General features: G+C 41.7%; 1 protein-coding gene across 5 annotated transcripts in view; it reads right to left on the reverse strand.

The window, feature by feature from the left end:
• The window catches only part of DAAM2 (dishevelled associated activator of morphogenesis 2), a 217,830-nt gene that overhangs the window by 105,743 nt on the left and 84,465 nt on the right, over positions 1 to 27,622 (reverse strand). For all 5 annotated transcript variants that reach the window (XM_014950958.1, XM_014950957.1, XM_014950954.1 and 2 more), the window contains one exon: positions 18,423 to 18,625. In XM_014950958.1, the coding sequence (XP_014806444.1) occupies positions 18,423 to 18,596 (174 nt within the window). In that variant the 5' untranslated portion in view covers positions 18,597 to 18,625. The remainder of the gene's footprint in view (positions 1 to 18,422; positions 18,626 to 27,622) is intronic.

The raw sequence follows: 27,622 nt of genomic DNA on the forward strand, positions 1-27,622 counted from the left end.
CCGCCCCCCCCCCCCCCCCCCCAACTTCTACCATTAATCAAATCAAACCCTATAAAGAACTAAGAAATGCCTGCAAAATGCAAGGGACACAAACCTTTCTTCTGGAACCCTCCAAATCATCTTTCCTCTCCTATCCCCTTTCTATAGAAGAAGATCAGAAGACCACCGTGACTGCACAGGAACTCCCTGGATCTAGCTGAGAAAGAAGATCCTGGATCAGACAGACTGTTTTGCTATTCTGACTCAGGATCCTAACAGTCGAGGAATAAGGAAACTTGCTGCCTTGGAGGGAAGCAGGAGGAACAACAGAAAGAATAAATTTCAGAAGGGTAATTTGGTTCATGAATAGGTCGTTCTGACCCAACGACAGAGGTAGATCTGTCAGTGTGTAGAACTTCAGATCCTAGAGTTAGCTCAGTGACAGCCAGCAGCTATCGAAGGAGAAAGGAATTGCAAAGGTTGGCAGGAAAGGGAAAGAAATACAAACTCTGAATGCAGTCATCAAGATTGGGGTTGGAGCCAGGCTAAGGAAGCTGACGTGACCGAACGCCCAGGGAGCAAATGTAAAGGGCAAGAAAAAATGGTCGGTCAGAACAAAGAGGGGAAAATGTTCTCCTCAATCACCTGAGCCAGTTTCCCAACAGAAATGTAATAACTCCTCTTCTGTGCCTTGGATGGACGGCTCAGTTCCAGCAATTCATGCCAGCATGACCCTGCACAATGGAGATCAGCCTCCTGGCTCTTAAAAGTGCTTGAAGTTGCAAGTGTTCTCATCAAACATGGATTAAAAAGACATTTGCCAGGCTGGCCTGAGGGAGATGTAAAGTACCTTCAGTTAATATTCCTTAAGTTTTTCTCCTTTATCTATTTCCTGTTTTATTTACTGAGAGAGGGATACATTGAGCTAATTTCACTTTCATGGGGGCATTCTTTTTTTTTTTTTTTTTCACTTTCACAGATTGAATTTCAGTGATAAAACATTTAAAATATACTGGAGCTGGATTTGAGGTTCAAATATTTCCAGTCCAGTTCTCAGGCCAAAAGGGAAGATGGCCTCCATTCAAAATGGCTACAACCCAAGGAAATAAGAGACAAAGAACGGGAACAAGAAGGAGGAATGGGTAGGAAACATAAAACCAGTATTTTGTGGGATTTAAAACCACATTATGTCCCTTGCTTTTGGGAACATTCGTTAAAGTGTGAAAGCTGGATTTGATGCTGGATAGCCATCAGCTTGATAATGATACGACTCAAAGCCCTGGAAAAGCTAACAGAAAAGTATTTCTCACCTAGACAGGGCAGCACTTTTCTTAGTGATTTGAAATTAAATTTATAAAGAAAAAGTAATATTTTGGGAATATAGAAGAATGGTTCACTTGGAGAGAGAACCACTACAGGAGAACCTTTAACACCTACCAACATACCTGCCTCTCTAAAGTAGAATAATTAATGCCTACCAACATCTCTGTACTGAAATGTCTATTGCATCTCTACCATCCAGTCATCTGTGGAAAGGTTATCACAGGACAGCTGCTCCTTCACCACTCTACTTCACCTGGCCTTGCAAGAAGGCTTATACAGTCCATAGGAATTTTGGAATTTAAATAGGGAAAACCTGAAATGGTTTGAAAGGCAAACTTAGATACTCGAAGACACAATGAGATTCCCATTTTCAACATATCGATGCTGAAGCCACAGCGGGGGTAGGATGGAAACCTCAAGATTATAAGTACACAGAGCATCAGGGCTTTGGGGCTCCAGCACCTCTTGGCTTCAAGTCAGAATGCTAGAGACCAAGAGCCCCAAACATGGTTCTCTAGGGATATCTGAACACCCACAGATTTCCTCAGTTCCAGTTTCTCATTCTGCTTGTCCCAGTTCCACCGGCTGTCACACTTCCTGGTCACCAGAGAGCTTCCCACTGACTTAAGGTCAGACAGCTGCTTCATTTTGTAAAAGACAAAAACCAACAACTCCAACCAACCAACCAACCAACCTTCAAAGGAGCGGGTTGTCTTTTTGGGGTTTGGTTTTGTTGTTAGTTTTTTGGTTTTGTTTTGTCTACATAAAAGTTTAATGACTCATGCATAGCATTTACAGCATGATGAAGCACAGAATTCTGACATGATATGTTTTGTTTACTGCAAGCAATAACTTGATTAATATGGGCATAACACATATTTTGCCAGGAGGGAGAGGAGATTTTCTTTATTTTCTTACGTTTAGTTGGATACCCGTCTTGTTTCATCAATTTCTTGTGATTTCAGCTACAGATACTTGAGTTACACTTTTAATTTTTGTCTGTATGTAGCAGTGTCTCTTCCGGTGCTCTTGAAAGCACATGCCTTCTACAAGTATCCATCCCACACCTGTGTTTCACATGTAATGGTGGGGATTTTTTTCTATGACTGAGAGAAGTTAATGACATCTAAAAACATATTCTCATTTTTTATATGTTTATTTCTGCCTACAAACGTATTCAGGCAACTATTAAAGAATTATTAAAGAATGAAATCCCTTTACCACCCCCAGAGGGAATAGCTTTGGCATGAAATAAATCCTTATTTTACACCACAGAATCAAAGACTAAGGCATAATACGTTGGCAAATAGGCTTCATCATTTTTGCTGTTTAGAGATGCGGATATTGGCTGTGTGATTACAGCTGTATTGCACTGCTTGGTTCTTTAGCAGTGGATGGGTACTCAAGCAAAAGGACAGTCAGGTCTCAGCATCAACAGGCACCAACACTTACACCAACAACAGTCCCAGGAACCTTTATTTTCCAGTTCATACTGCCTATGCCAGGTTCTGTTGGCAAATAACAAACAGGTTAGTCTGGTGGCTCACATTCGAGCTGTGCCTCTGCCCACCAGGGAGGGATGTTGGGGAGGAGTGGAGACAATCTCATCACAGGTCCAGAGGCAGCTGTCCAAAAAAGCTGCTTCAGAGATAACGGCACTGAGTGACTTAAAAGAAAAATTAAAAAAATTAATCTTTTTCAGATCTCAATCTCTTTGCAAAGAGCTTATGGATGCCTCAAGTACAAGAGATAAACCTTCCCTATTTAATCACTGCGTCCACCTCCAGGGGACAGTATAGGATTGTTCCCCTACAGTTTTCCTTCCATTGTTTTGTTCAATCCAGCTCACCAGGCTGACATGTAAGCGGCAGCCTGCTGGAAGAGTGCGCATTTCCAATACTGAGGAGGTCGATAAGGCATTCTGAAAGGCTGCCTGTTCGAACGGTCAGTGAATGAGGTTCATTCGACTGCACAAACTGCCTACACTCACGTACAAACAGGAGCAATGAGCAGTGCAAGAAAAGCACTGCTCAGCAAAGTTCCCTAAAAAAGAGAAATATTTCACAGGCTTTACCTAAGATGCAACTGCAAACACAGGAGTGGGATTGAGGCAGGCATCAAGTGAAACAGAGCCTCCTTCTCTAGATAACAACCAGTTCCCATCTCTACCTGCTCAGGGCTGTGCCTGGCACAACTGCATGACTGTACCCACAGCACAACTTGATGGCAGGTGCTCTTTCAACAGGCAATAGCACTATTCCCCACACAGCTAGCACATCTCCAGATGCACCAAACTGGTAAAAAGTTCTCACTTGGGAACCTGATACATGTCCCAAGTCCACTGAAAACCCTCAAAGGAAAAGGAAAATAATCCCCAAAATAAACCCTTCCCTCCCCTCAAACTCTTCCATTTCATCTTCACCCCTGGAAGGAAAAGCAGCCTTTGTAAAGCACACAATCAGCATGCCATATGAGGCTGGGGATTAGCATTTCGATCAGTTTCCCAATTGATAAAAATTAGGTAGATCACTGCAAAACATCATTGGGTTTCCACGCAACTGCATACACATAGTATCTGTCTGTGCAGATACGTATGCCACTCACACCTTACATACACAAGAACTATATACCTAAGATATAATCACATAACATCTGCCCATACCTACAGTGTTTTATTGATAAATTCGTGCATGATGAAATGACTGTGCACACACAGAGTTGCTCACACAGACTGCTGGCATAGAAAGCAATGTTTACATTTCAGCTACTGCCATAGATCTGACTGTAAAGCAGAAAAGCGGACAAACAAAAGGCTGTGATTCCCATTATACTATTTTTTCTTCTTGCTTTTTCAAAAAGTTGTGGATTTAAAACCCCTTCAGTACTAAGGGCCCAAATCTCTTGATTCTCAGTCATAACAGTACAAGACAGAAAGCACCTGATGTTTACATACTGGAAGATGTGTTTCTCTTTCACTTTTCCAACACAGAAGTTACTTATTCTCAAGGTTCAGCAGCAGAATAAGACTTTCATCCATCAAGGGCACTGCTTTTTGGCAAAGAAATTTATCTCACAGAAAGTCAATTAACATCCCTTCCTCTCAGCCCCAAACACCCCCCCCCCCCCCCCCCCCATACTGCTTCCTTTTTTCCTCCTTAATCATTGGTTAATTGCTTTTTTGCTTCCTGGAAAAGCTTCTTGTCTCTCTCCTACTCCTCAAAGCTCTCTGTGACTTGACAGCAGAAGTACATAAAACCAGCAAGGCTTATTGTGGCAGCCCTTTCACAGGCCACTAGAAGCAGAATCTGCTTTTCATTTTTCTGCCCTTCACGGGCAAACCACCTGCATGAGACGACAATCTGCAGGACCAAATAGAAAGAGAAAGAATGAGGAAAACCAGTGCCTGTTTATGCAACAATACACACAGATGTTTAGAGAGAGATAGATCATGGCTTAGATATGCCCTCACAGGCAGGACTACAATATGGGCAGAGCAAGAGGGACACTCCACAGATATGGGTGGGTACAGGAGGACAATAATGCAAACAGTTGACTGTCATCACTGCTTTTTCTGTTAAGATGGGCTGCATGTGATGCCAGTGATTTGGAGTGAGCCCAACGAGAGGGATGGGGATGAAAACTGAATAGTCAGGCTCGTGTCTAATCTAAATCCCTGCTGCTGCAATTTAAGCCTATTACTTCCGGCCCTATCAACGACAGACATGGTGAGCAGATTTTTTCCTTCCTCTTGATAACAGTTTTCAAGCCTATTAAAGGCTGTTGTAATGTCCCTCCACAGTCTTCTTTCTTGAGGCTAAACAAGTCCAGCTCTTTCAGTCTCCTAGAGGTCATGTTCTCTGGACCTCTCATTCCTCTTCTAATTGACTTCCGGGCTCTCCACGGTCAAAGTACATCTATCTTGAAGTGCACTGTTCAAAAGTGGGGACAGTGCCTCTGCTGAGATCTTACCAACCCTGAGTGTAAATATTACTTCATGCATCTTCCAGACCGCATTCCTGGTTGTATATTTCATGAAGACAATGACTGCTTTTGTTTGTTTGTTTCTTTGTTTTTAATAAAAAAACCTCAAAACCTGCATGACTTATGTTCACTCATGATCCACTATAATCTCTAGTTTCTTCTCTGAATAAGTGTGCCCACCTGGCTGCTTCCCATTCTGCATTACCAGACTTGCTCCTAAAAGGAGCATGTTTCAACTGTCCCCATTGAATGCCATCCTTTTTGCACACAATTTCTCCATTTTCTTTTAAGCTTCTCTTTTAACACATCCATAGTGTTTACAGCCTAGTGACGCCTGGAAAGTTAATAGGTATGCTGTGTATTCCACTATCCAGGCAATTAAAAGAAAACCAAATGGAACTGAGGCCATTAAACCTCTGCTTGATATATCTTTTTGCTGTGACACGTTGCAAGTCCTCTAGGGCAACTACAACATTTACCTCCCCATTCTGATTACACACAGTATATCAAATAGCACTCTCACACAGAGCTTCTCGTATCACCAAATAGAACACTAAATAACAATAAAATTTGCTGTTTCAGCACAGTGCCCATTCACACACCTCCCTGCCCCCCCCCACTTCCTTTCCCTCTCCTCCCTTCATTTCCCCCACCCTTCCCCCCTCCCTGTGCCAGGGTTTGCTTTTCATGCCAAGGTCCTTTAGATGAGACCCTGTATGGGAAGGTAGGTGTGGGAAAGGTTATTAGGAAACAGCCATCTAAACTGCTACCTTTCCGGCTTCCCCACCCTCTCCCTCCCTACAAAGTCTCCTCTGTTCTGTTTTAAAACTAATGAGTTCAGAGGAGGTTCCTAGGCTGGAGCAATTCACAGCTCGGACTGTGCCAAAGCACACAGGCACACACCTCTCTGATCGCTTCCTGCCCAAACACAGTCCTGCTGGCTCAACCCTCAAAATGTGGGCTGGGAATTGCTGCTGCAGGCCTGTGTCAAAGGCAGGGTGAATTTCCAGGGGCATCAGTGCCACCGATTCCTCTCCTCCCAGCTTTATCCTCTTGTGTGCGTCCTATTTGTCATACGCCCCTATGGAGGAAAACAAGGGTAAGTCAGAGCTTGGCTGACCTTTAAATCTCTGATAAAATATTACGTAAAAGGGCAGGAGGAACTGAGAGGTCAGTTAAGAATTAAATGAGCAAAATTAACTTATCGAGCTTTGGTTGTGCAGCTCAGACACACATGCTCAAATTTATATGCAGGGTAAACTGAAAGGAACTCCAATAAATCAACATAATTTCTGGCATGAGTTCAGGTTTACCCAGATAGAAGTGAAACCAGGAGCTGGCTTTAGTTCTTTTCTTGTTCTCTGAATAATTACTCCAGATTTAGTAAGTGCAAACTAGAGATCAGAATGTCCCTAACTCCATTAAACTGAGTGGGCTTACTCTGGATTTATACCAGTGCAAAATATTAATCAAATTACCTGCTTTAAACAGAGACTAAACCTCTCAACTAGACAGCCTGTAACACAGGCAGCTTCTACTGTCTACAGCACAGACTTCAGACATAGAATAGACTCAGCAATTTATCAGTCCCCTTTTTACTAACTGTTATCTTCTACTTCAATAAATGAAGATGAGCTGTATTTACTACTAATCAGTCCAGACCAGCTAAAAACCACCCATATATGAGGCTTCCGTTATCTCCTCTGGGGTGAGATGGAGGGCAATTCCACAATGCTCTTCACTCATATAAACTGAGTATTTCCATAGTCAAACACTGAATTGAAGGCATGACAGGATATTTGGTTATTCCCTCACACCCTGTCCTGTCTCATTGCTCAAGCATTCTGATAATCAGAACAGCAACTACTGCACTGACATCACTGGGCTTAAGAAAACACCAGCCAAGATGCTTTTCTCTAAATACTTCTAAGAAATAAATTATAAGAAGCTTTCTCAAAATACAGCAAAAGGAATAAAAGAAGGATGAGCATTTGCCTTGCAGAACGAACTCATGTCCTACCAGCAAATCATAATTGCATTTATTATCTGGTTACTTATTTGTAATCCAAAAGATCTCTCGCATCATTAATGTGGAAGCCAACAACTTTACGCCGACCAACAAACTCATCCAGCTGTTGTTCTCTGTACAAGATGTAATGCTGAAACACAGCCACTAAAGCAATCCCAATGGATTTTCCATGACTCAGGGATCTCCCTGGAAAGCTTCCAAACTGGGAAACTGCAATCTGCTTTCCCCTTGTAATTTCCTTTGGAGAAGTTATTCTTCAAACCTCCACCTAGTAAACCATTGCATAACGTTGTTGTGCATGCTGCTAAATTCTTTTCAAAAGGTGTTTATCTTATTAGTCTGGGCAGCCTTTCCCTTTATGTGGTCAACATATGATGGGAAACTTCAAAATGAAAAGATGCCCTTAAGTGTTTTTTCATACAGAAGTGCATAGAATATACAGATGTTGACTCGGGTCCTGTGCATACAGCACATGTGAAAGAAAGGAGAATCTGCCCAGGAAGGCTCTAGAGGCTTGTATCAGATTCTTCCTAAAAAAAAGAACAGTAGATAAGAGCAGGGCAATGTCTATGACAGGAGACAGCAATAGAGATTTGCTCCCAAGATCTTAAATACGATACATTTAGCTTCTGGAAGACTCCTGTACTGCCTATGACCTACATGTGCTACATCTTTTCAGCACCTTTTTAATCTGGCTACAATTCTATACTAAAACCGGTTTAAGAAGCATCACTATTCCCAGCTTCCCGCTAGGGAAAAAAACTCACAACTGCATGAAATGAGTTGTATAAGCTTGCACAGGTACCTAGGAAAAAGAGGTAATGCTCTTGAAATATGTTTTCCTCCCAGCAAGTTTACAGACTTCTCCTTTTACAGAAAACGAGGTACCTAGCATTAAAAGCTCTGAGTCAGTGATGTTCCAAGCGAAATGCATCGGTCTGTACTTCCTCAGGAAAATACATGCCAAAGACAGAGCTGCCGTGGAGGCAGCCGGGTGCAATCTCCTTTATTGAGCAACACCAAAAGCTCCCCTTTATCCAGGGCATGGGAAGGTGCCAGGAAACTGCTGACCTGAAAACTTTGTATCCTTAAAAAAGATGCTACTCCATCTACTCAGCCTCACCTGTAACACCTTGTGTTTTCCACTTTGGAGTTTTGCAGACCAGGCACCTGACGAGAAAAAGCCATTTCCCTCCAACAATGGCAGAGCCATCCCAGATTACCTTAACAGGCCCCCTGAGTGATAAACACACTTGAGCATTATTTGAAGACACAATCTGCCTACGGAAGGACACAAAGGCATGACATAATTTTAAACCCTTTTTCCCCAATTCTCCTTCTGGGCCTATGATATCTGAGCAATGATTATATCTGATATAAATTGCTCCTAGATGAGAAACATACAGAAACTAATGTGAATCAACACATTAAACAGATGATCCTTCATGACTGTTACCTACTTCTCCATTCAATTATCTGATTTTGTTAACAGTTCCTCCTAAACCCCAGCTACACTCTGCATCAGCAGGGATAACTCCTATCCTGCAAAATATTTGCATCCCATTCTCTTCCATAACCTTTCCTCCTCACTGGAAAATTTCACTGCTTCCCCAGCTTCAGGTGGTTACTGCTACATTGCTATGTAACAGAGCTGCAAAAGCCCCAGAAAGTTGAAGTAAAGATAAATTAATTTGATCCTTCCAGCTAGCAAATATGAGTCTTACTATCAATATCATCTCAGTGTTTTATCACGTTAGCAGCCTTCAAACTCAATCCAGAAAGTTCCTGGCTCATTATAGTCATAATGCAACATAAAAACCATTCAAATATTAATGATGTCTTACTAAAGAAAAAGGCCATAGTAGAGTTTTACATTATTTTGTTCTTTTACTTGCAGCTATGCCAAAACAAGACAGTGTTATCAAATCAGCTGATAAGCTATTAGAAACACGTGGACACAAGATTTCTGAACAGTAAGCACATCCTCCCTGTCCATGGCTTAAGGGATAGAATATCATGACAGCTTCCAAGCATTCAGCAGAGGGAGGAGACAAGATTGACATCTTAGCACGTCCATTCTCTAGTGGCAGGATCTGTTCTATGCTCTCTTTTTGCATCCCAAACTATATATCCGTTGTGTGTTCAAAATTCAGTACTTCTCTTACGCCTTAGATGGACTACATGCATATCCTCATTGGGGAACATCAGGATTATCCTGTTAAAAACATGTAGTCCAGTAAGCAGGTCTTTCTCAGGTGTTTCATGTCTGCTGTAAGTGAATCACACTCAGAACACACTCAAACATTCCTTTCAGGTATTCCCATCGTGACCACTACCTTCCCCACCTTTCAAAAAGTGGTCAGTGTCCTCAGCTTCAGAAGCCAACAATCAGCACGACAACCACACAGGCCAAATTTCAGGCAGTGTAGAACAATATAACTCCACTACTGTCTTCAGTGGAACTGTACTGCTTTATGTCGGCGATCTGGCCATATGCTTTATAGAAAGCAACAAGATCTACAAAAGAGTGTATCCCTGCACAAACGCCTCATAGGTACTTTGGTAACACCCCCAGCGTCTCCACACCCAAAATCTGGCATGCAAGCCCGGATCTGGATTTACATTTGTTTACACAACCCTATTGATTCTCAGACACGGAGCGCAAGACCTGGCTCCCATCTCACGCTCTCCTCACAGCATCTGGGTCTCACACATTTGCAGCAAAGCGACTGCTGCTTCTTATCCAGCTGCTCGGGGAGCTGGGAGCTGCCAACCAGCTGCACCTACTGGATGAGAGCCTAGAGAGAAAAAGTGCTGGTGCTGCACTCAGTGCCACAAGCCTGCCCCTATCACAGGAGTCCATATGTAGGGGAGGGTCTAAAGCGGGGAGCTGTCTCTGCCATGAAGCCTAAAATGTAATACCTCTTCTCTACTGGGCCTTGAGCAACTATAGAAAGCCACTTGTAGAGATACGTTCACTAAAACCAGGGACTTGTACACGTGTATTGCACATGGGACACGTGTAAAGCAGACCCGATGTTATGAAAAATTTCTCTTTGAAGAGCAGGAAGAAAAAGAAAAAAGGTATCCTGGATATGGACAATTAAAAAGAAAAAAAGTATCCTGGGTATGTACAATCTTGGACTGAAGAACTGTGCTGGATATAAATGAACACCTGTGTATAACTAGGCAGACTACGACACCATGAAGAGCTTTTGCCTCCCAAGCCTCAGTCCCCTAATTGCTTCAGAAATCTTAAACCACCCAGTACTTCTGCTATTATTATAATAGAAGACAAGTGCATCTGAATGCATGAAAAAAAGTTCATCTGACAACTATAAACTAACCCAACTGAAAGGATTTTTTTTTGTGGCCTGGCACCTGTCAGTGAGGAAAGAAATCTGATGCCCCAAAGCTTTGCTTTTTTCTGCCTTCAGAGACAGTGTCTTCTACTCCAATGATGATGCTAAGTTTTCTTCCTGGATATGAGCCTCTCGTCATGAAAAATCCAGCTCGTCTCATCATCAGCATGTTCTTACAACCTCCACTGGTGCATTCTCATTAAGTGCAAGAAAGGAAGCAATAACTGGGGTGGGGAGTCTCCACTGAGCCAAGCCCGCCTACTTTTCTGGAGTCCAAACTCATCATATGCAAAGAAAACATGAAGAACCTCTCAAGATCTTAATTGCATTTGGCGCTACACAACCTTCCTGACTGATTAGGCACAATCATTCATTACAGAAAAGCATAGAGGGGATGGGTAGAGGGAATAAAAGCTCTTACAGACAGCATAGAGACACTTTTAAACTCTTGCTGCAGAGAAATTTCTATTGATCAACAACTCAAAGCCACAGGCCTGGCAGAGGTGTAGTCTGAAACTATGATTTTCATGCAGAGCAAGTGACACAGAAATTAAATCCCTGTATTAAAAAGAACCCAGGAAGAGGACAGAATCACTCAGAAGACTGATCATTTGAAACTGAAATACTCAAATCTTGGCAACATGCCTGAATTCAAATGTGATTAAATACTTTTATCAATACACACAACTTGTGTTTGAGGTTTGAAGCGAGGACCTAAAATGTATGTCTTTCTAAGCCACAAAATTTCAGTGAGAAACTAAGGACTAAATAAGATTCAGACATGGAGGACACTTTTCTGGGAAGGTACTGCTCCACACTGAGAGCCAAGAGACAGAGAGGCAACTCCGTGTATTTGTTCCCCAGAGTATTACACGGGAGCTAAGGGAGAAATAGAGAACTTTGTTCTCCAGGCCCATCAACGTACACAGAGAAACACAGCTGATGCCCTCTTGTTTAAGGCAGTCTATATTCACATGAAAGCCCACAATGGAGGCATTTCTTGTACTTTTTACCCCATAAGTACTCTTGTAGTTTGCAGAGCCAAAGAGGGGCCTCACAAACACTACCACAGCTAGGACTTGGCAAGCTTGAGTGGGACTGGTGATATATGGGAGCACTTATCCAATGTGGTGAAGCCTAGTTTTCATCTAAGGTTTATGTTGTATCCATTACATTAAATGGCCTGCAAGGGAGAACTAAGCATGAAGGAAACGTGCTACTTTCAAGTCAGCTGTTTGCAGTGGGAACTGCTACTACAGTTACTTAGATTGGGATCTCATATCCCTGTGGCACTTGATGAAGGTGTGTTATCCAGTATGTGCCAAATTGATGCTTCGCTCAGAAATTGTTTTGCTTCCTCTGATGAAATAAATAAATGAATTCTCCGATACTTTCATGCTGTACCTTAATCTCTTTCAGCATAAAATTCCTTTTTCTTCCTCCCCCCCCCCACTTTCTCTACTCTGGGAAGAGAGACACTATTATCACTGAAATGCTCTCTGGAGGTAGAGAAGGAACAGATGTGGAGAGATGTCACAGAGTAAGCAAAGAGCAGAGATTTCCCAAGACTTTGATTGATCACTTCATCCAATGCTACTAGAAATGTGTCTCTGGTGACCACACTGTTCCTTTGTCTCTATCCTCAGAAGACTAGCAAAGTTCCCAGTCATGTGGATGGCTCATGTACTCTGAGCAGACCAACCAACTCCTTTCACATTCTTCAGCATTCTGGCACGGAAGTGCTGGCAAACTACTTGGCTAGAGGGTTGAGAAATCAAAAAAGCACAGCAAAATATGTGACAGAAGCAAATTTCACACTAGTTCTGTTTCAGGACAAGATGAAGACACTGATTTACTTAGGAAGGGATTAGTTTAACTGGCAGAAAAATCAAATGAGATGCGTGTGGTAGGAGCGGACAACGTAAAAAGGCAAGAGTTAAAAGTGCAGTAAAGCAACAGGTATCTTGCTCTAGATATCCGCCTTCCTCAGGTGGCATTAAAAGTTCTAGTCGCAGCAATAAAAATTATCAGAGTATTCAGAGGTTACCAAGTTGCTGCCTCTGTTCCTGCCACATCTCTTAATTTTTTCACCTTCATGGGAGGTCCTCTGTGCAGCTCTTATTCCAAGGAGACTGAAGGAGAAGGAATTAACATGATCTTCATTTTCTCGCTTCTCTTTGCTGTCATAGTTACTGCCATTATTTCCAGCTAGAAACCCAAGCTAGCTCATCTTTAATTCAGAAATTGAACTGACTGTGATGTTGTGGAATAAATACTAAATACTATGGGATCAGAGGTGACAAGGTGAGAGACTAAGAGTTGAGTTCAGGGTTATGTCAGGAAGGAACATAGTTCCACATTCTTGTGGTTGGTGTTAGAGAGCACTGCAGACAGAAATCAAGGTTAAGGTTTCAGTCATGGTTCCCAGTATGGGCTGAACACACTGAAGGTGTTTGATCCCGAGGGAAGGACAGAGCCCTTAATTTAGCACTTGGTTCAATCTTTATTTCATTGCATTCAGTTAATACTACAAGGGAAAATACATTTTTGATTTCCAGTGGCCTCATTGTTCAGAAACACATAGCAGCTCTGTGTGCACCTTCTTTACATCAAAAGCTAGGGTTTCCCAGTAAGGTCAGAAAACTAGATCTCTTCAGAGAGAAGAGAAGAGTGTATGTTCCCTCACCCAAGCAGCAATCTACCGCTTCTGGCAACTGAAGAATGATGGGACATCATATGAAGCTGTCATTTAAATGGACAAGAAGAAGCACAAAGGCAGGCCAAAAGACATAATGGATAATTCTGAAGTTTTCAAATACAGAGTTCATAAGTATTTATGCTACTCCTGTAAATAATGTAACTTAATTTGGTACTTTTGGCGGCATAAATGGAAAAGACTGCAAGGATGGTAAATAGTAATACAGATAAAAAGATTTTGTGAATCTAAAAAGGCAACAAACCCCCATATTTAGGGACTCTGATGAAGAAGAAGAAAAAATAAACAAAAGCAAAACCAAACGAAAACTGAAAAAGAAATGTGTTCAAATGCAACGTAAAAAAAATAAGCCATTACAGGAGAATCCAGTCAATGTCCCACCTGAGCAAAGTATCAGAATGCTTCAAAGGTAGCCAAGGTTAAGAGGGGTAAGAGTAAGCATTTCTCAAATCTTTCCCAGTGTAAGAATCTAATGTGGTGCAGGTAACTCAGACAAGGTTACTATAACTCATGCTTGGAGACTGCAATGAGATGATCAACTTTGAAACTCCACTTCTTCCCCATGGACCTTCCATCCTAAAATAGACAATCTTGAACTCCACTTTCTCAAATACCATGACCACCTCAACAGAGCCACTAACAAAAGAAACAAAAAGAGAAACAATAAAAGCACAAGCTCTTTACACTGCTCTTTCCTCTGTGATAGCATTCTTTACATTTTTCTGCTTTCCCTGAATTTCCAGCATTTAAGTTACCCTTCTTGGGATGGTCTGAGGTCACATCCGGGATCAGGCTGCTGGTGTAAGAGAGATCTAGATGGCAAAATCTTTAGTGTCAAGCAGCATACCACCCTTAACCAACAAGAAGAATCCAGGATTCTAATACTGAGCAAAAAGAATCAGAATCCACCGTGACAAGAACACACCACTGCTAACAAATACGAACAAGGACACAGAGAAGGTGTTTGATGAAAAAGATTATTTCCCCTTGCCTTGCAATAGTTCTTCCAGATTCTTCTGCAATTCCTGTTCAGCCAATAAATCTGTACAAGTAAAACACATGTGCTTAGCACAGCTATTTTTGCCAGCAGACATAAAACCAGCTTGGCACCCACCAATAGATCGCCAACTGCAGCAGCGCTTTACTACATGGTAGCATACACAGTGCCAACTAAGAGGAGAGACTGAGGAAGAAAGCAGAAGTGATGCTGTCTAGAATAGCCTTGACGGTTAGGTAGGGACAGTTTTACAATTTATGAGGTGTGGGCCCACTCTGCACACCTTATGTATGAAAGTGGCCCTTTGAGGGGCAAAGCTTGTGGTCATATGTATTTGTTTGCTTTGTGTCCTGTGCATCTACACTTTTGTACCGTTCTGGGCTTACTCATACCGTTACCACTGCATTAGTCCCACGGCAATCACTGCCAGCAGACAGCCTGAGAGCTAGTACATGTCCTCCTGTCTTAGCCCAAGCAAAATCAGACCAAATCACCATGAGCTTCAGTCTTCTTTCAGACCTACTCCTTGCACATGTTCCCAGTGAAATACATCAAGACTGAATTTGGCCTGCATCAGGAGTATTTTTCTATTTCAATTTTCTAATTGAGGAGACAAGACCTAAACACAGCATTCAGCTTCAAGTAACACGAATGCCTGGGATCCATCCTAGAACTGTTTTTCTGGTTGAGTGGCATCGAGAGCAGATATTTCAACTGAAATCAACATCAACTTGTCATTTGACTACCACTGCCTTGGTCAGAGTCCAATTAGGCAGCTGCCATTACACAGTTGGTTTGTCTGGGTGCATCCTCTAAACAGAGCAGCCCATACTTATATATTTGCCCCAGTCTGGAGTCTACACAAGCAAGTTTGCAAGCTCTGGAGCTATTTTGTGTCTCCATCACAAACAAAGGATCCCAACACATTCCTAATTCCTCTTGCAAAATGGACATCTCCAAATTCATGTTTCATGGTATTAATTTAAGGACCACAAGAATAAGAGAAGACATGCTTCTGGCCCTGAAATTGTCCATTTTCCTCAGAAAGGCAGGTAGAAACATAGTGAATATTTACTGGACTGGAAAATTCATCACAAGAGAGGCTTTTCCAGTGCTGCTAAGCTTAGGTCTTCTTGTCATTAACTCTTACAGGGGAAAATGCCCCAGATTTTAACTGCAACAAGGGGAAAAATAAGGCTTTTAAAAATTCATTCAAGCACACCAATGTTTCATTATATCCTTTGCAGAGCAGATGGCAAGATGAGGCTATGCCCCCTGGGCCTGCTTCAGGGAGCTAACACAAATGCTCTTCTCACTACAGATCTCAGATGATGTTGGTGTCATCATTTCACTAGGGGATTTGGGTCAAAAGGCTTTACACTCAAATCTGTTTTTTATATAGTACAAGCGCACCCAGACTAGACCCTGGCGGATAAGCAGTGGGGAGGCTGGTACACAGCTCAGAGCCCTTGCAGGCACTTCCAGGTCGCTGATTTACACTGGCGCATTTACAGACTGAATCTTTCTAATCCAATTAAAATCTCATCTGAGTTGTCAATACAGATGTAGCCCGTTGTATTTTAGTGTCTCGTAGAACATGCATTAATCCGGACCTGTGGACAAAGTAGCCCTTCTAGGCAAATTCTACATTCTGCCAGCCCGGTTTCTAGCCCAGGTTCTCTCACTCATAAAGCCCTAACTGCTCTCACGTTACCTGCCTACCCAGGAACTCCTATGGGTGTGCATCACCATCCCATCCCTGTACTTCATAAAAATGTGCGATATACATCATTAACCTTCTGAAAAATAGCATTTTTCTCTCCCACCTCACTACTCATGGAACGATGGCTAGGGCACTATCATTAAAAATAAGAACATGAATATGATCTATTTTCATTTCAATGGTTTCATTTGTTTGAAATGTATATGCCCGTTACAGGCTGTCAGCACATTTAATAAGTTATAGCATAGACCAACAACTCACAAACTTCAGGGGCCAAAAATTTTTACAGATCATCATGTATACTTGTCATTAAATTTTGCACCAAAAACATTATAAATCATACTGTTTAATAGACTTCCATAAGGCAGCTCTGAGCCGGTTTGCTACAAGCATGTGGAAAGCAGCATTTGCCAGGCATTAAAAAAAAAAAAAAAAGCTAAAAGCACCCTTAATACAACCACAAACTCTCAAACTCCTTGGAGAAACTGATACCCTCCTCAGTAAACAAAAGCCCAGCAGCAACTAAAACAGGTCTCTCAGTATGACCCAAAGGTAAACAAGTTCAAGTTTTAGCATGCCAAGTTCAGGAGCAAAGCACATCTGTTGGTGATGTCTTCAGGAAGGCTGGACTGAATGCTTCAAGGCAGCTTGGTATTGGAGAGAGCTGAACTTTGATACAGCAATTAAAGCTTTGCTTGTGAAAACCAATACTTAAGCAGTATCCACAAACAAATCGACAGCAGAGCAGATTACAGATTATACTTTTACTCATGAGAGATACCTGCCACTAAGCAGAATTCTCCACAGTTGGACAGCCGCACTTTCCAAGAGGAATTCAAGTAGTCTCACATAAAAGGCAAACTGTCTTAAATATAGACCAGAATGTTGTGAAGTATCTCTGTAAAAGGAGATTCCTCATCCGCTACTTAGTCAGAAGCAAGCAGACTCTCTTCTGCTGCACACCCTATTATTCCCAAAACAGTTGCAAATCCTATTGACTCCTCCCCACACCCCTGCCACAGAATACTGCAAATGCTAAAAAATTGTCATAGGTTCTAGGGAAGATGGAAACAGTTAATAGAAAAGAAATCCATACCAACGTAGTATGTACACGGAAAGCAACTTTGGTTGAGAAAGTCCTTGAGCTGAAAATTGTTAGAGGGCTAGAGAATATCCTGGAAAAGACTACCACTATGGCAACATCTTATATTCTTCCCTAGGCATCTGCTTTGGACCCCATCTTGAAATAGGAGCCCAGGCCACTGATCTGACAAACTATTGCTGTCCCTATGTTTGGTATGACATACTATAGTTGCCCATATGTTAACCTCCACTTACATACCCAAATTATATAGTTATTTTCATTCTTATAGCACTTTGAAGCCAATGGACAAGAACTTACCGGGCTAATGTCATAAGTGTAATGTAGATAGACTACTGGCAAATTCTCTAATTCTGAGATTCAATATCCTGTTTTATTCTTCATCTCAGTAGCACCACTCAGGCATATATACACTTAGAGATACCTGATTCTACATAACCTCCGATCTCAGAATAGCAATGAGATAGCTAATCAACTGAATATAATGGGTATCACCTTTACGATGCAGATTGGAAAACATCACAGCCCTATGACCTCTGCCTGTGTTTTGCTTGTGGTCTTGACAACAGTGCAAAGACACAGAAGTCATTTGATGCCAGGCACAAATAGCAAGTGCCTGCTACTAGGATCCGCAACATTTACCACAAAAGCAAACGACAAAGTTCATCTGAAATAACTGCTTGCCTTCCTGTTTGTGTCTGTTGCTGCAACAGCACCAATTCATGGTTCAAAGGCAGCTGGCAGACGAAACATAATTAGCATGGTCACCTGATTCTTGTACCTCACCAGCACTGTGTTACTGATCAACAGAACAGTATCATCCTTATCTCAGAGACCCACAAACCCTGATATTTTCCACTGCACTATATTATACAGCAGATTTTATCAGAAGCTGTTAGCAAGAAATTGTCAGGGATTTGTTCCTTCTAATATGCCCAATCCTACACTTGAAGAATTGCATAGGCTTGTAAGAATAAATAAGCATAGTTAAGCATTTTGTTGTACTTATACCCACTGCCACTGCCATCCATCCTGTCATTTGCTGATTTTCTCATAAGAAGAATATAAGTCATAGAAGAATGGGAGGGGGAAGCTTCAACAGAAGTCTTTTTCCTATCCCGAATAAGTTCCTTAAGTCCCTTTACTCCTCCTTTGAAGGGATAAGTTCATTAATCTCCTAAAATATATCAATCTGCCAGCAGAAACTTACCACAAGTTCGGAGAATCTGGCATTGAGCTCATCTGCTGGTGGGATTGGGACAGAAAACTCAAGGAACTGGAGGGGATTATTGTCCTTGAGGTTGATTTCAGGGAGGTCGCTACCCCCAAAACAACAAAGAAACCCCAACGCATGACGATTCCTCTTCCGGGGTGCCATGATCATGGTGTATGATGCTATCTTCTGATCATGTTCTGCAGGAAGAAAAAGAAAAAAAAGTACATTAAATGATAAGACTGTTGGATCTGTGCAGCTCTCTGTAGTTACAAAGCTTATCACTAGCTTAACAGCTGGGCGAGGACAGAAGGATCTAAGACATGAAAGAGCAAAATAAACACTCAAGATAGACAAGGTCACTAAGCTTTAATATGACATTCATATGTTCTTGTAGGGCAGCGTAGAATCACTTCTCCCAAAGTTTCTCCAAAGTTTTTACAAACTCAGTGTGGGATTTCCCAGCAAGTAGATTTATCAGTAACACTCAGAAGCCAAGGTTGAATGCTGCCATTGAACACCAGTATTGGCTTTTCTCTCACTACTACAGTAAAGGAGCCAAAGTATCAGAAGCAAAAAGCATATCCTGGAGAATTTATGCAGAATAAATGGAAGAATCCACTAAAGGTATCCCGTTTGATCAAAATAAAACAAACAATGAAACAATGAAGCAGAAATCAATTTTCCACCACTCTGGAGCCAGACCACCAAACACTCACTTATCCCTTTAGGGACAGGACTATCACAGTCGGACCACTTTGACTACCCCGTGTTCAAACACACGTAACTAGTTTGGGCTGCTTTATGTATCCAGGGGAGAAGCTGCACAGCGCCAACGCACGCTTTCAGATTTACATTTGAGCTGCCAGATCCCATCTTGACAGGACCCAGGCTTGAGGGGCTTTGGTATCAGGAGCGTAAAGGGAGGCAAAAGGAGGCCTGAAGGAGGAGCTGGGAAGTGACTGATTTCACCACACAACACCGTTTGTGAGCGGCCCATCCAAACAGGAAGCCTCCTGCCAGCAGTTTGAAAGGAGGGATCTGTGCAGGCCGCAGAGAGCCGCATATTTTGCCCTTTTAAGGGACTTGTTGTTTGACAGCTCAGGGGCTTATTTGTGTTATATTTTTTAAGGACTTCACTTTTTCACTTAATTTGCAGAATAAGCCACATCCTTAGAGAGTAAATAATTAAAGCCTGTTGGGAAGCCCCGGCTCCCCGGGCACGGAGCAGGGGAGCGAGGAGGGAGGTGGCAGGTGAACGGAACCGCAGGATGCTGGGTGCTGTATCAGCACCAACACAGCTGTGCTTTGTCATCCCAGCAGCTGCTGCCCCAACCTGCCGGGCAATGCTTTGGTCTGCTTGCTTGCCAGAACAAGGCTGCTTTGAGCTCTCGTAAAGACTAAGTAGCTGTGCTAGGAAAAGCACCTCTAGGACATCAGTTGCCTAGTGGGACTTAACACACTGCACCCAGCCAGAAGCTCTCCAGGGACTTTTTGTGTAGAAATCAGCATGCTCACTTAAGAAAAAACTAAGCAACAAAAAAAAAACCCAAACCACCACGCTTGTGGCACTATGTGCTTGGCAGGAATCACCTGCCCTACTTGTGCTGGTATTAATTTATCTACCGCCTCCTCTTATGCACTGGAGGGGATTCAGCTGCAGCTCTCATGCCCATGCCTTCTGGCATGCCCACCTTCCTTTGCTCTCCATGCCCCTAGAGTTGGCTTCAAAAGCACATTCATAAGATCATTGGCATCCAGTGATGATGAGAATCCAAAGGCAAACTTAACCCTGGAACCTGTCTCTGACACTGGTTCTGTCAGAAAAACCAAAATTCCCTCAAATCTAGCACAACAACATGCACAGCAACTTCTGTTTCCTCTCTGTGGTGGAGACTTAAGAGATTCAGTTCTTAAAAGATTTCACAAGAGAGCCTCAGAAGTTGTTGAAATTGTCCACCACAGACCATCTTCTCAGGGACTTTATGGTAATAGTGGATGACACTTAAACGACAAGATTTTGTTTTGAAAGAACTCCAGAACTGATTTACATACAATATAAGTACATTTGCATCAATTCAGTTGTAACTGAGTTCTGGCCCCCTGTCTAGAGGCTTCCCCATCAACCATGAAAGGACCAGAATTATCTGGGGCATGGACAATGAATCCTCCTTGGAAAAATTGGCTGGGACATTGAAGTGGTAGGAGCATGACATCTTCCTTTATGAGCTCAGGTGAGGACTTTGGTAAACAGTCCTCCAAAAGAGGTACCTTACCAGGAAATGAGTACTACATGAATGAATATGAAGGCCAACATTTTCCACAGGGTAAGTAGTGCCTTGATCAGGTCACCACAGATTGTCTTGTACTGATATTTCATCGCTCAGCTTTCACCTTAGGTAAGTTCACCAAAGATGTGAACAGTGAGTCCCCAGGCCTTCTTCATCCATAACGCCGAAAAAATACCCCACCCACAAATTAGTGCTTGTTCCTTTGGTGTTTTTACAAAATTGGCATCTGTTCCTTGAGATCCATACTTGAGAAACTCAGCGCAGCTACTCAGCTTTTACTACTCTGCAAAAGCATGGAGAGCTCAAATGAAGAGTAAACTTGTATTGACTCAGTTTCACAAAGTATCATTCCATAGCACAACTCATACTCTCAACACTGGCGTTTTCCAGGTCCATCTGTAAGTGGCATACAGGAAATTCATACTGACACCGAGGGATAAAACGCCACTTTTGTATTGCCACAACACTGTAACTGTAGATAGGTGAGGTCTCTAGACTCTTCTAAAGTAAGAACAATGGAGGACTGCTAGAGAGGAATCCAGCACAGATATTATAGAATTGAATCACTGAATGAATGAATATTTCTAAGTGGGAACACTGTCTTTCTAAACATTAAGCCTGCCAATCACAGGATGCGGAGGGACATTTACTTAAATTGCACTGCTTATGCTATTTAAGAATCAATTACAACTCCTTGATTTTTGTTGGTGGATACAGTTTTAAAGAAAATAAACTTTTTCTAATGGCCTCCAACTTAATAATATTTTCCTTTTCTTTTTCTCTGTTTCGCCTTTTCTTTGTCAAGAACCAAATCTGGGGGAAATGTGCTTCCAAGGGATGGGGAGGGGAGCTGGGGAGCAACAAAGAAAAATGAAGAAAAGAACATATTTCATTTTTCTGAGAGGTAACTGATAATAAAGTTGTCATAGGAATTGATGAAAATAACAAACGGTGGGTTTTTTTAATATAATAAAAGCTCTATTGCCTTCCAACTTCTTGCAAGTAAGTGACTGTAAAAGTGAAACATGTCCAATTATCTATTTCTATATATACCTCCAGTGAGAATCAATGGGGAATCTCTCTCTGGAGGGAATCCCACTATTACACATAGCTCCCTCCCACAGCTCTTCTCCCTTGTACTGTTTTAGCCTTTTGCACAACACAAACAAGTTGCCATCCTTTCAATAGCTGACCACACACCCGCTCCCCATAGACACCCCCTCTTGCTCACCAGCCCCATCTGTGGGTTGGCTCAGGTCAGGAGTCACAATCTGGAACTTTGCCCAAGGTCTAATTATAACAACGTCCTTTTCCTCTGACAGGGCGTACGTGTTCATTTCTAAACCATTTGGCCCAGTGACCAAACATAATTAAGTTAATGCAATTTTTCCAAGTCTTATCAGAAGGGTTAGCCACATGGGATGGGATCCGTGCTAACTGCACACAAGTGTCTTCTTTCAATTGCAGGTTCAAAATTCTTTCTTTAGTCTCACTCTTTTCTTCATTCGCATCTCAGAAATTATAATTTTCAAGCAAACATATCCTAAGTAAGCAACGTTCCACAAAGAGTAAGACACCTGAAAAAACTGCTAGGCCAGCAGCTCTCCTGTGCAAGAGAGTTGATTATCACAGTTTTTCTCTCATTATCCTGTCCTTCACCACAGTGAACAGCCAGAGCACAACTATAATTAAAATAGAGAAAATTACTTTTGTATCATCACCTTTGGAAAAACAGAAGAAGGAGAGAGAACTCTATGGGTTAACTAAACACACGCTGTCCTGTAAAACCAGTCTGCAACATAAGGAAGTATTAATGGTAAACACTGATGTGCTCACTTCCAGGGCTGTATGTCCACTGATCATCAGCAGACACACAATATCAGTGGATGTAGCCACAGGTCTCATCTGAGTGGGAAGAATGGGACTAAATGTATGATGAAGAATCGCTGTCCACACAGGTTTATTCTAACAGGAGAGGAAACAAAGTAAATCACTTCCATTTCTCTGTCAATCTGTATCTTTCTCTATGGCAGTATAAAACATATAAATGTGACGTATTGTCACAGAAGTAGAAAGAAACCTGAATTTGGTCTGGTTTGGAACATAAGCCAACTGACCCCCCCACTCCCAAATCCAAGTTAAATCTCTATGTTATTCAACTATTAAATAATGAATCACCAGACATTCATGGTACTATAACAGCTACATCTGTTATAATTGCTTACTGATGATGAAATGGAGAAAATAAGCACCGTGCTCCTAATTGTCAAAATATACACATTGGGTAAAACTAAACAGTTCCATACCGAACCTATGCTCAGTCCCCTGGACCACATTGCTTCTCCAGCACACAGATGGTAAAACTATGAGCTTCACGGCAGGTTCCAATTACCATGGGAATTTTCCATGTATGTCACATGTAATGTGACAGATGTCAGACACAATACAAAGCAGTTGCAGCATGGGGGATGGGGAAAGAGACACAGAGGCAATCCATTCGTTACATCTACAGTAGTAGCCCAGCTCCTTTGGTTTGAATTTGTCACCATACTACAGAGTTTCTTGATCTCCAGTGTCTCAGCAACAGAAGAACCAACTATTTAAAATTCACAAAGTTAAAACCTTTCTTTCAGGTAGGAGGGTCGTCCTTCCTGAAGAGAGCACCTGCCTACTATGTTGGACAGGAAGACATCAGATCCAAAATGGATCAACAGCTCACAGGAAAGAAAATCCTGGAAAAGGAGCGGGGCCCTGTGCAGGGACAGGCACTCTGTCCCGGTGAGCCATGGCCCACACTTGCCAGTTCCACCAGAAGAGAGAGCTCAGCTTGCAACACGCTCTGTGTTTTGAAGCCAGTTCATGGATTTTCCCTCCCACAACACACCAAAATAAGGGTGCAGATCTCAAGGTGGAATAAGGACTTCACAAGCCAGCCCAGGCACTCAGCCTCGCTCTGTTTTACACACCATCCCATCAAAACTGAGATGGTTGAAAAATTCAATGCATTCCACAGATCTAAAGCTTGTCTCCTGCTATATACATACTATTATATATTATTAGTACTTTATTTAATTTTTAATTTTTATTTATATATTGCCTAGGAAATATGTCCTGAGATATGAGAAAAGGCAAGGGCTATTTGAAGACTGTCAGGTGTAACTATATCCATGAACCTACTTAATGCAACGTGTCTGTCAAAAATCTGTTTATTTTTAATACTTTAAGGATGCTCAGGATGTACTGGATGACTAATGACCACTAATGTTAGTCTGTTAATGCCCACAAATCCAATACTTCTCACCTGACACCAGCTTATCAAGACAAAAAAAAAGCTAAAGAACTGTAAGAGACCTTTCCCTTCTAAAAGATTAGTTTACAACACTTTCTCTGTCTTCACCTGGGAATGAGGGGAAAAAACCTCCACCAAAAAACCAAACAAAACCAAAACCTGAACAAGCAAAGAAAACAGAAAGAGATAACAGAGGTTCTTCACGTTCTTCCCAATCCATTTATCAATCCAAATACTACTCATAGAAAAGCTATTTTAAAAGAACACAGTCAAATCAAGGTTCAAAATACAAAGTGGAGAGAGCAACAAAGCAGTTAGAGTCAGTATCATAAATCTGGCTAGTAATAATTTGTTATTTCTTTACACCTTTTTTTCCCCACCTTTTGATCAAGTACAGATTAATAATTTTCTGTACCTGACAAAGTTGACTGAACAATCCATTCATTCATTTACCGGCTAAGAAGTTATTTTATTTTCACAAATCTATTAGTTTACTGATTCCACACAAAAATTTGCAGGATTAAAACTAATCTGTCCTCCTAGATACCAAAAGCTGAGTCCTAATTATAATCTTGCATCTCATTTAAATGCAAGTAAAACTACACATCTTTAACATTTCTGAATAGTGATGTGACCACAGCCAACAAAACAAGTAAAATTCACAACTTAAGTGTTTATCCACAATACATATGTCCTTCATCTCCTCGGTGTCTAAGCGTACAAGGTATTTGGCTAAGAGGGGAGCCAGAGATGTCCAACTAAACAGCAACTTTGGAGGCAGGAATACATTTTGCTTACTTACTGTACCACAGGTTCCCATCCTAACTTATCAATTCCACTCTTAAGCCAACTTGCCAATAATTCAAACTTTCATGGCGGTGGATCTAACGGCACTGCATACCTGTAAATATAAGCAACCTTTCTGGTTTGAGCATGGTAGTCTGGAGTAACATCTTCCTCTCCTTGTCCCCTCCCAGTTTTCTTCCAAGTTTTCTAGTGTTGCAGCGCTGCAGTTTCAGTAAAATTAGTCCGGAAAGTCTGGACTGTTACCAAGGTTAATTCTCCTGTCTTCCTCACCATGAAGCACATGTGTTCTATTCATATACATCACTCAAGACTGCTCCATTCCCTTTTATTTAAAAACAAAAAAAAACCCACCCCCCAAAAAAAAACCAAACAAGCTTCTCATTCAGGCAGAGAAATTCAACACTTTCCAGTTCTAGCCTTAGTTCTCTTTTTCTTTCTTTTCTATCGGCTTTGGTTTTGTCCTACACTTTTTTCACTGTTCCATTGCAATATCCTCGCTTTCTTTCATGACAACTCTTAGACTTGGAGTGGCTTCTGGTAGTCACTTCCTATGCCTCAAACTGCAAAGCTTTTTTTTAAAGCATATTTTAGGAGAAAAAAAACTTTTGAAGAGACATCTACCGCATGACACAAGTTGTAAAGGCTGCACCACACTTTGTGTATGTTTTGTTTGTTTTGTGTTATGCTCAACCAGTATGTTTTATTTTTGTTGTATTGCACTCCATTGTACCAGCTGTGGCACTGAAGTTGTAGGTTCTCCAATGCAGGGTCTTAGTTATCTGTTTAAGTTAGTTATTGTACAGTGCCAAGTAGACTTACGGTACTATATAAATAGTAATAAAAAGAGTATGTGAGCAAAAAGTAATCACCCAACTGCAATCTGGCCAGGACATGATGTTTTACAACCCAGCAATGATGCTGCTGTAGAGGCAGCATTTAGCAGCACCTGCAAATCCAGTGTGGATAAATTTATGCTTTATGAAATAATTGAATTTATGCAATGATTTCTCCTACCACAGCATTAGCTTCACTACATGGGTTGGTTTGTTATGTCATTTGAGACCTTATCACTCTCTACAACTGCCTGAAAGGAGGCTGAAGGGAGGTGGGGGTTGGTCTCTTCTCCCAAATAACAGGCAATAGGACAAGAGGAAATGGCCTCAATTTGTGCCAGGGGAGGTTTAGATTGGATATTAGGAAAAATTTTTACTCTGAAAGGGTTATTAAGCATTGGAACAAGCTGTCCGGGGAAATGGTTGAGTCACCACCCCTGGTGGTATTTAAAAGATGGGTAGACACAGGATTTAGAGATATGGTTTAGCGATGTTTTTTGTCAGTGTTAGGTTGACAGCTGGACTAGGTGATCACAAAGGTCTCTTCCAATCTAGGCAATTTTATGATTTTATGTCATTGTTCTTCAAATTGCTGTGATTGTAAAAGCTTGCAGGAAACACACTACGTAAGAGAAAACACAGGGAAGAAGCCAACAAACCCCACAGATGCCATCCCAGGACCCAGTCATAACAGAATGTAAGACCATCCAGCAGGACATCTTTTCAAACACTCTCTACAATCCCCAAATCTTACTCTTGAAATAAATCAGATGCTCAAAATTTTGTTTTTAGGACTTGTGAAGAACGTACCGTAATGTCAGAATTCAGAACAAGACTAAATTGTCTAAATTGTGTCTGTGCTACCCAACAGAGTAGCCAACAGAAACTGCCTTTTCTGCAAGCTATGGATATAGACAGCAGAGCCCAGGTTAGACTCTCTGACTTTGACTTTCTTATGGTGGCGCGTACAACACTGTGATGCAATTTCACAGGAGAGAGTGTCTTGGAAGCTGGAGAATGAGGCGAAGCCTTTATTCAATATAAGAATTCATAGACTGAGGATGAAATAGATCACGATGACATTAGTCAAGCCAACATACACATTGACAGCCAGAACCAGCACATTGCTCCTTCAGATCTAGTGCAGAAGAATATTTTGCTCTATAGGAAGATCAAGTCCCGTGCCTTTTATGGGTCTTAAGGTATGAAATACCCTTAAAGTCATTGGTTTGAAACTGGACCTAGTAAGTAATGCCTGTCAGTTCGATCTAGAAGACATCCAACCCTATAGCCAAATCTTTAATCACCTCAAGAAAGAAGTCAAGGATTGAGTGATCTGGAGAACAAGCAGTTTCACTCAACCCTCTATGCCAAAAGATCAAGAATACTGGTAGCGCAGATTAGCGCTAAAGCTTGGCTTAGGGACTGAAAATCTCTGCAATATTTCTTTTGGGAAGAATGGGGCGTAGGTACAAGAGATGTCAATCCAGAGTTTCCCAGTAGCACTGAGAACTGCCACCTTCAAAAGAATGAATGCACAAAACCCCATTACTAAGAGCTTCCCTGTCTTGTTTCAGTCATTGTAATTTTTCCATTCTGTCATTGCCCAATTATTCCCAGACATGATGTAACTATTTTGCCAGGGGATTTAGGAGTCAAAATGTTGCTGCTGCTGTCATCGTTATCCTGGGTGCCTGATTTTTCCAGACAAAATAAGCAGCTGAGGGCATTAGAGTGCCTCTGCTCAGAGAGAAATAATCTGTAAGAACTGCCAGTGTGCTCCAAGAAAAACAAACAAATGGTAAAGGTCCAATTACATCTTCCCAAACTCCAGCTTATTTCCATGTGAAATGCTGTTTTGTTATTCAGACAATTAGTAGAAGAACGTTTCATCTGCTGTCCGATGTCACCACAGCATACAAAAATTTATTTCCATTTTAACACTGGGTTCAAGGCCACTACAGGACATTGAAGCTC

The sequence above is a fragment of the Calidris pugnax genome, unplaced genomic scaffold, assembly GCF_001431845.1.
Source record: "Calidris pugnax isolate Ruff unplaced genomic scaffold, ASM143184v1 scaffold24, whole genome shotgun sequence".
Lineage (NCBI taxonomy): Eukaryota > Metazoa > Chordata > Aves > Charadriiformes > Scolopacidae > Calidris > Calidris pugnax.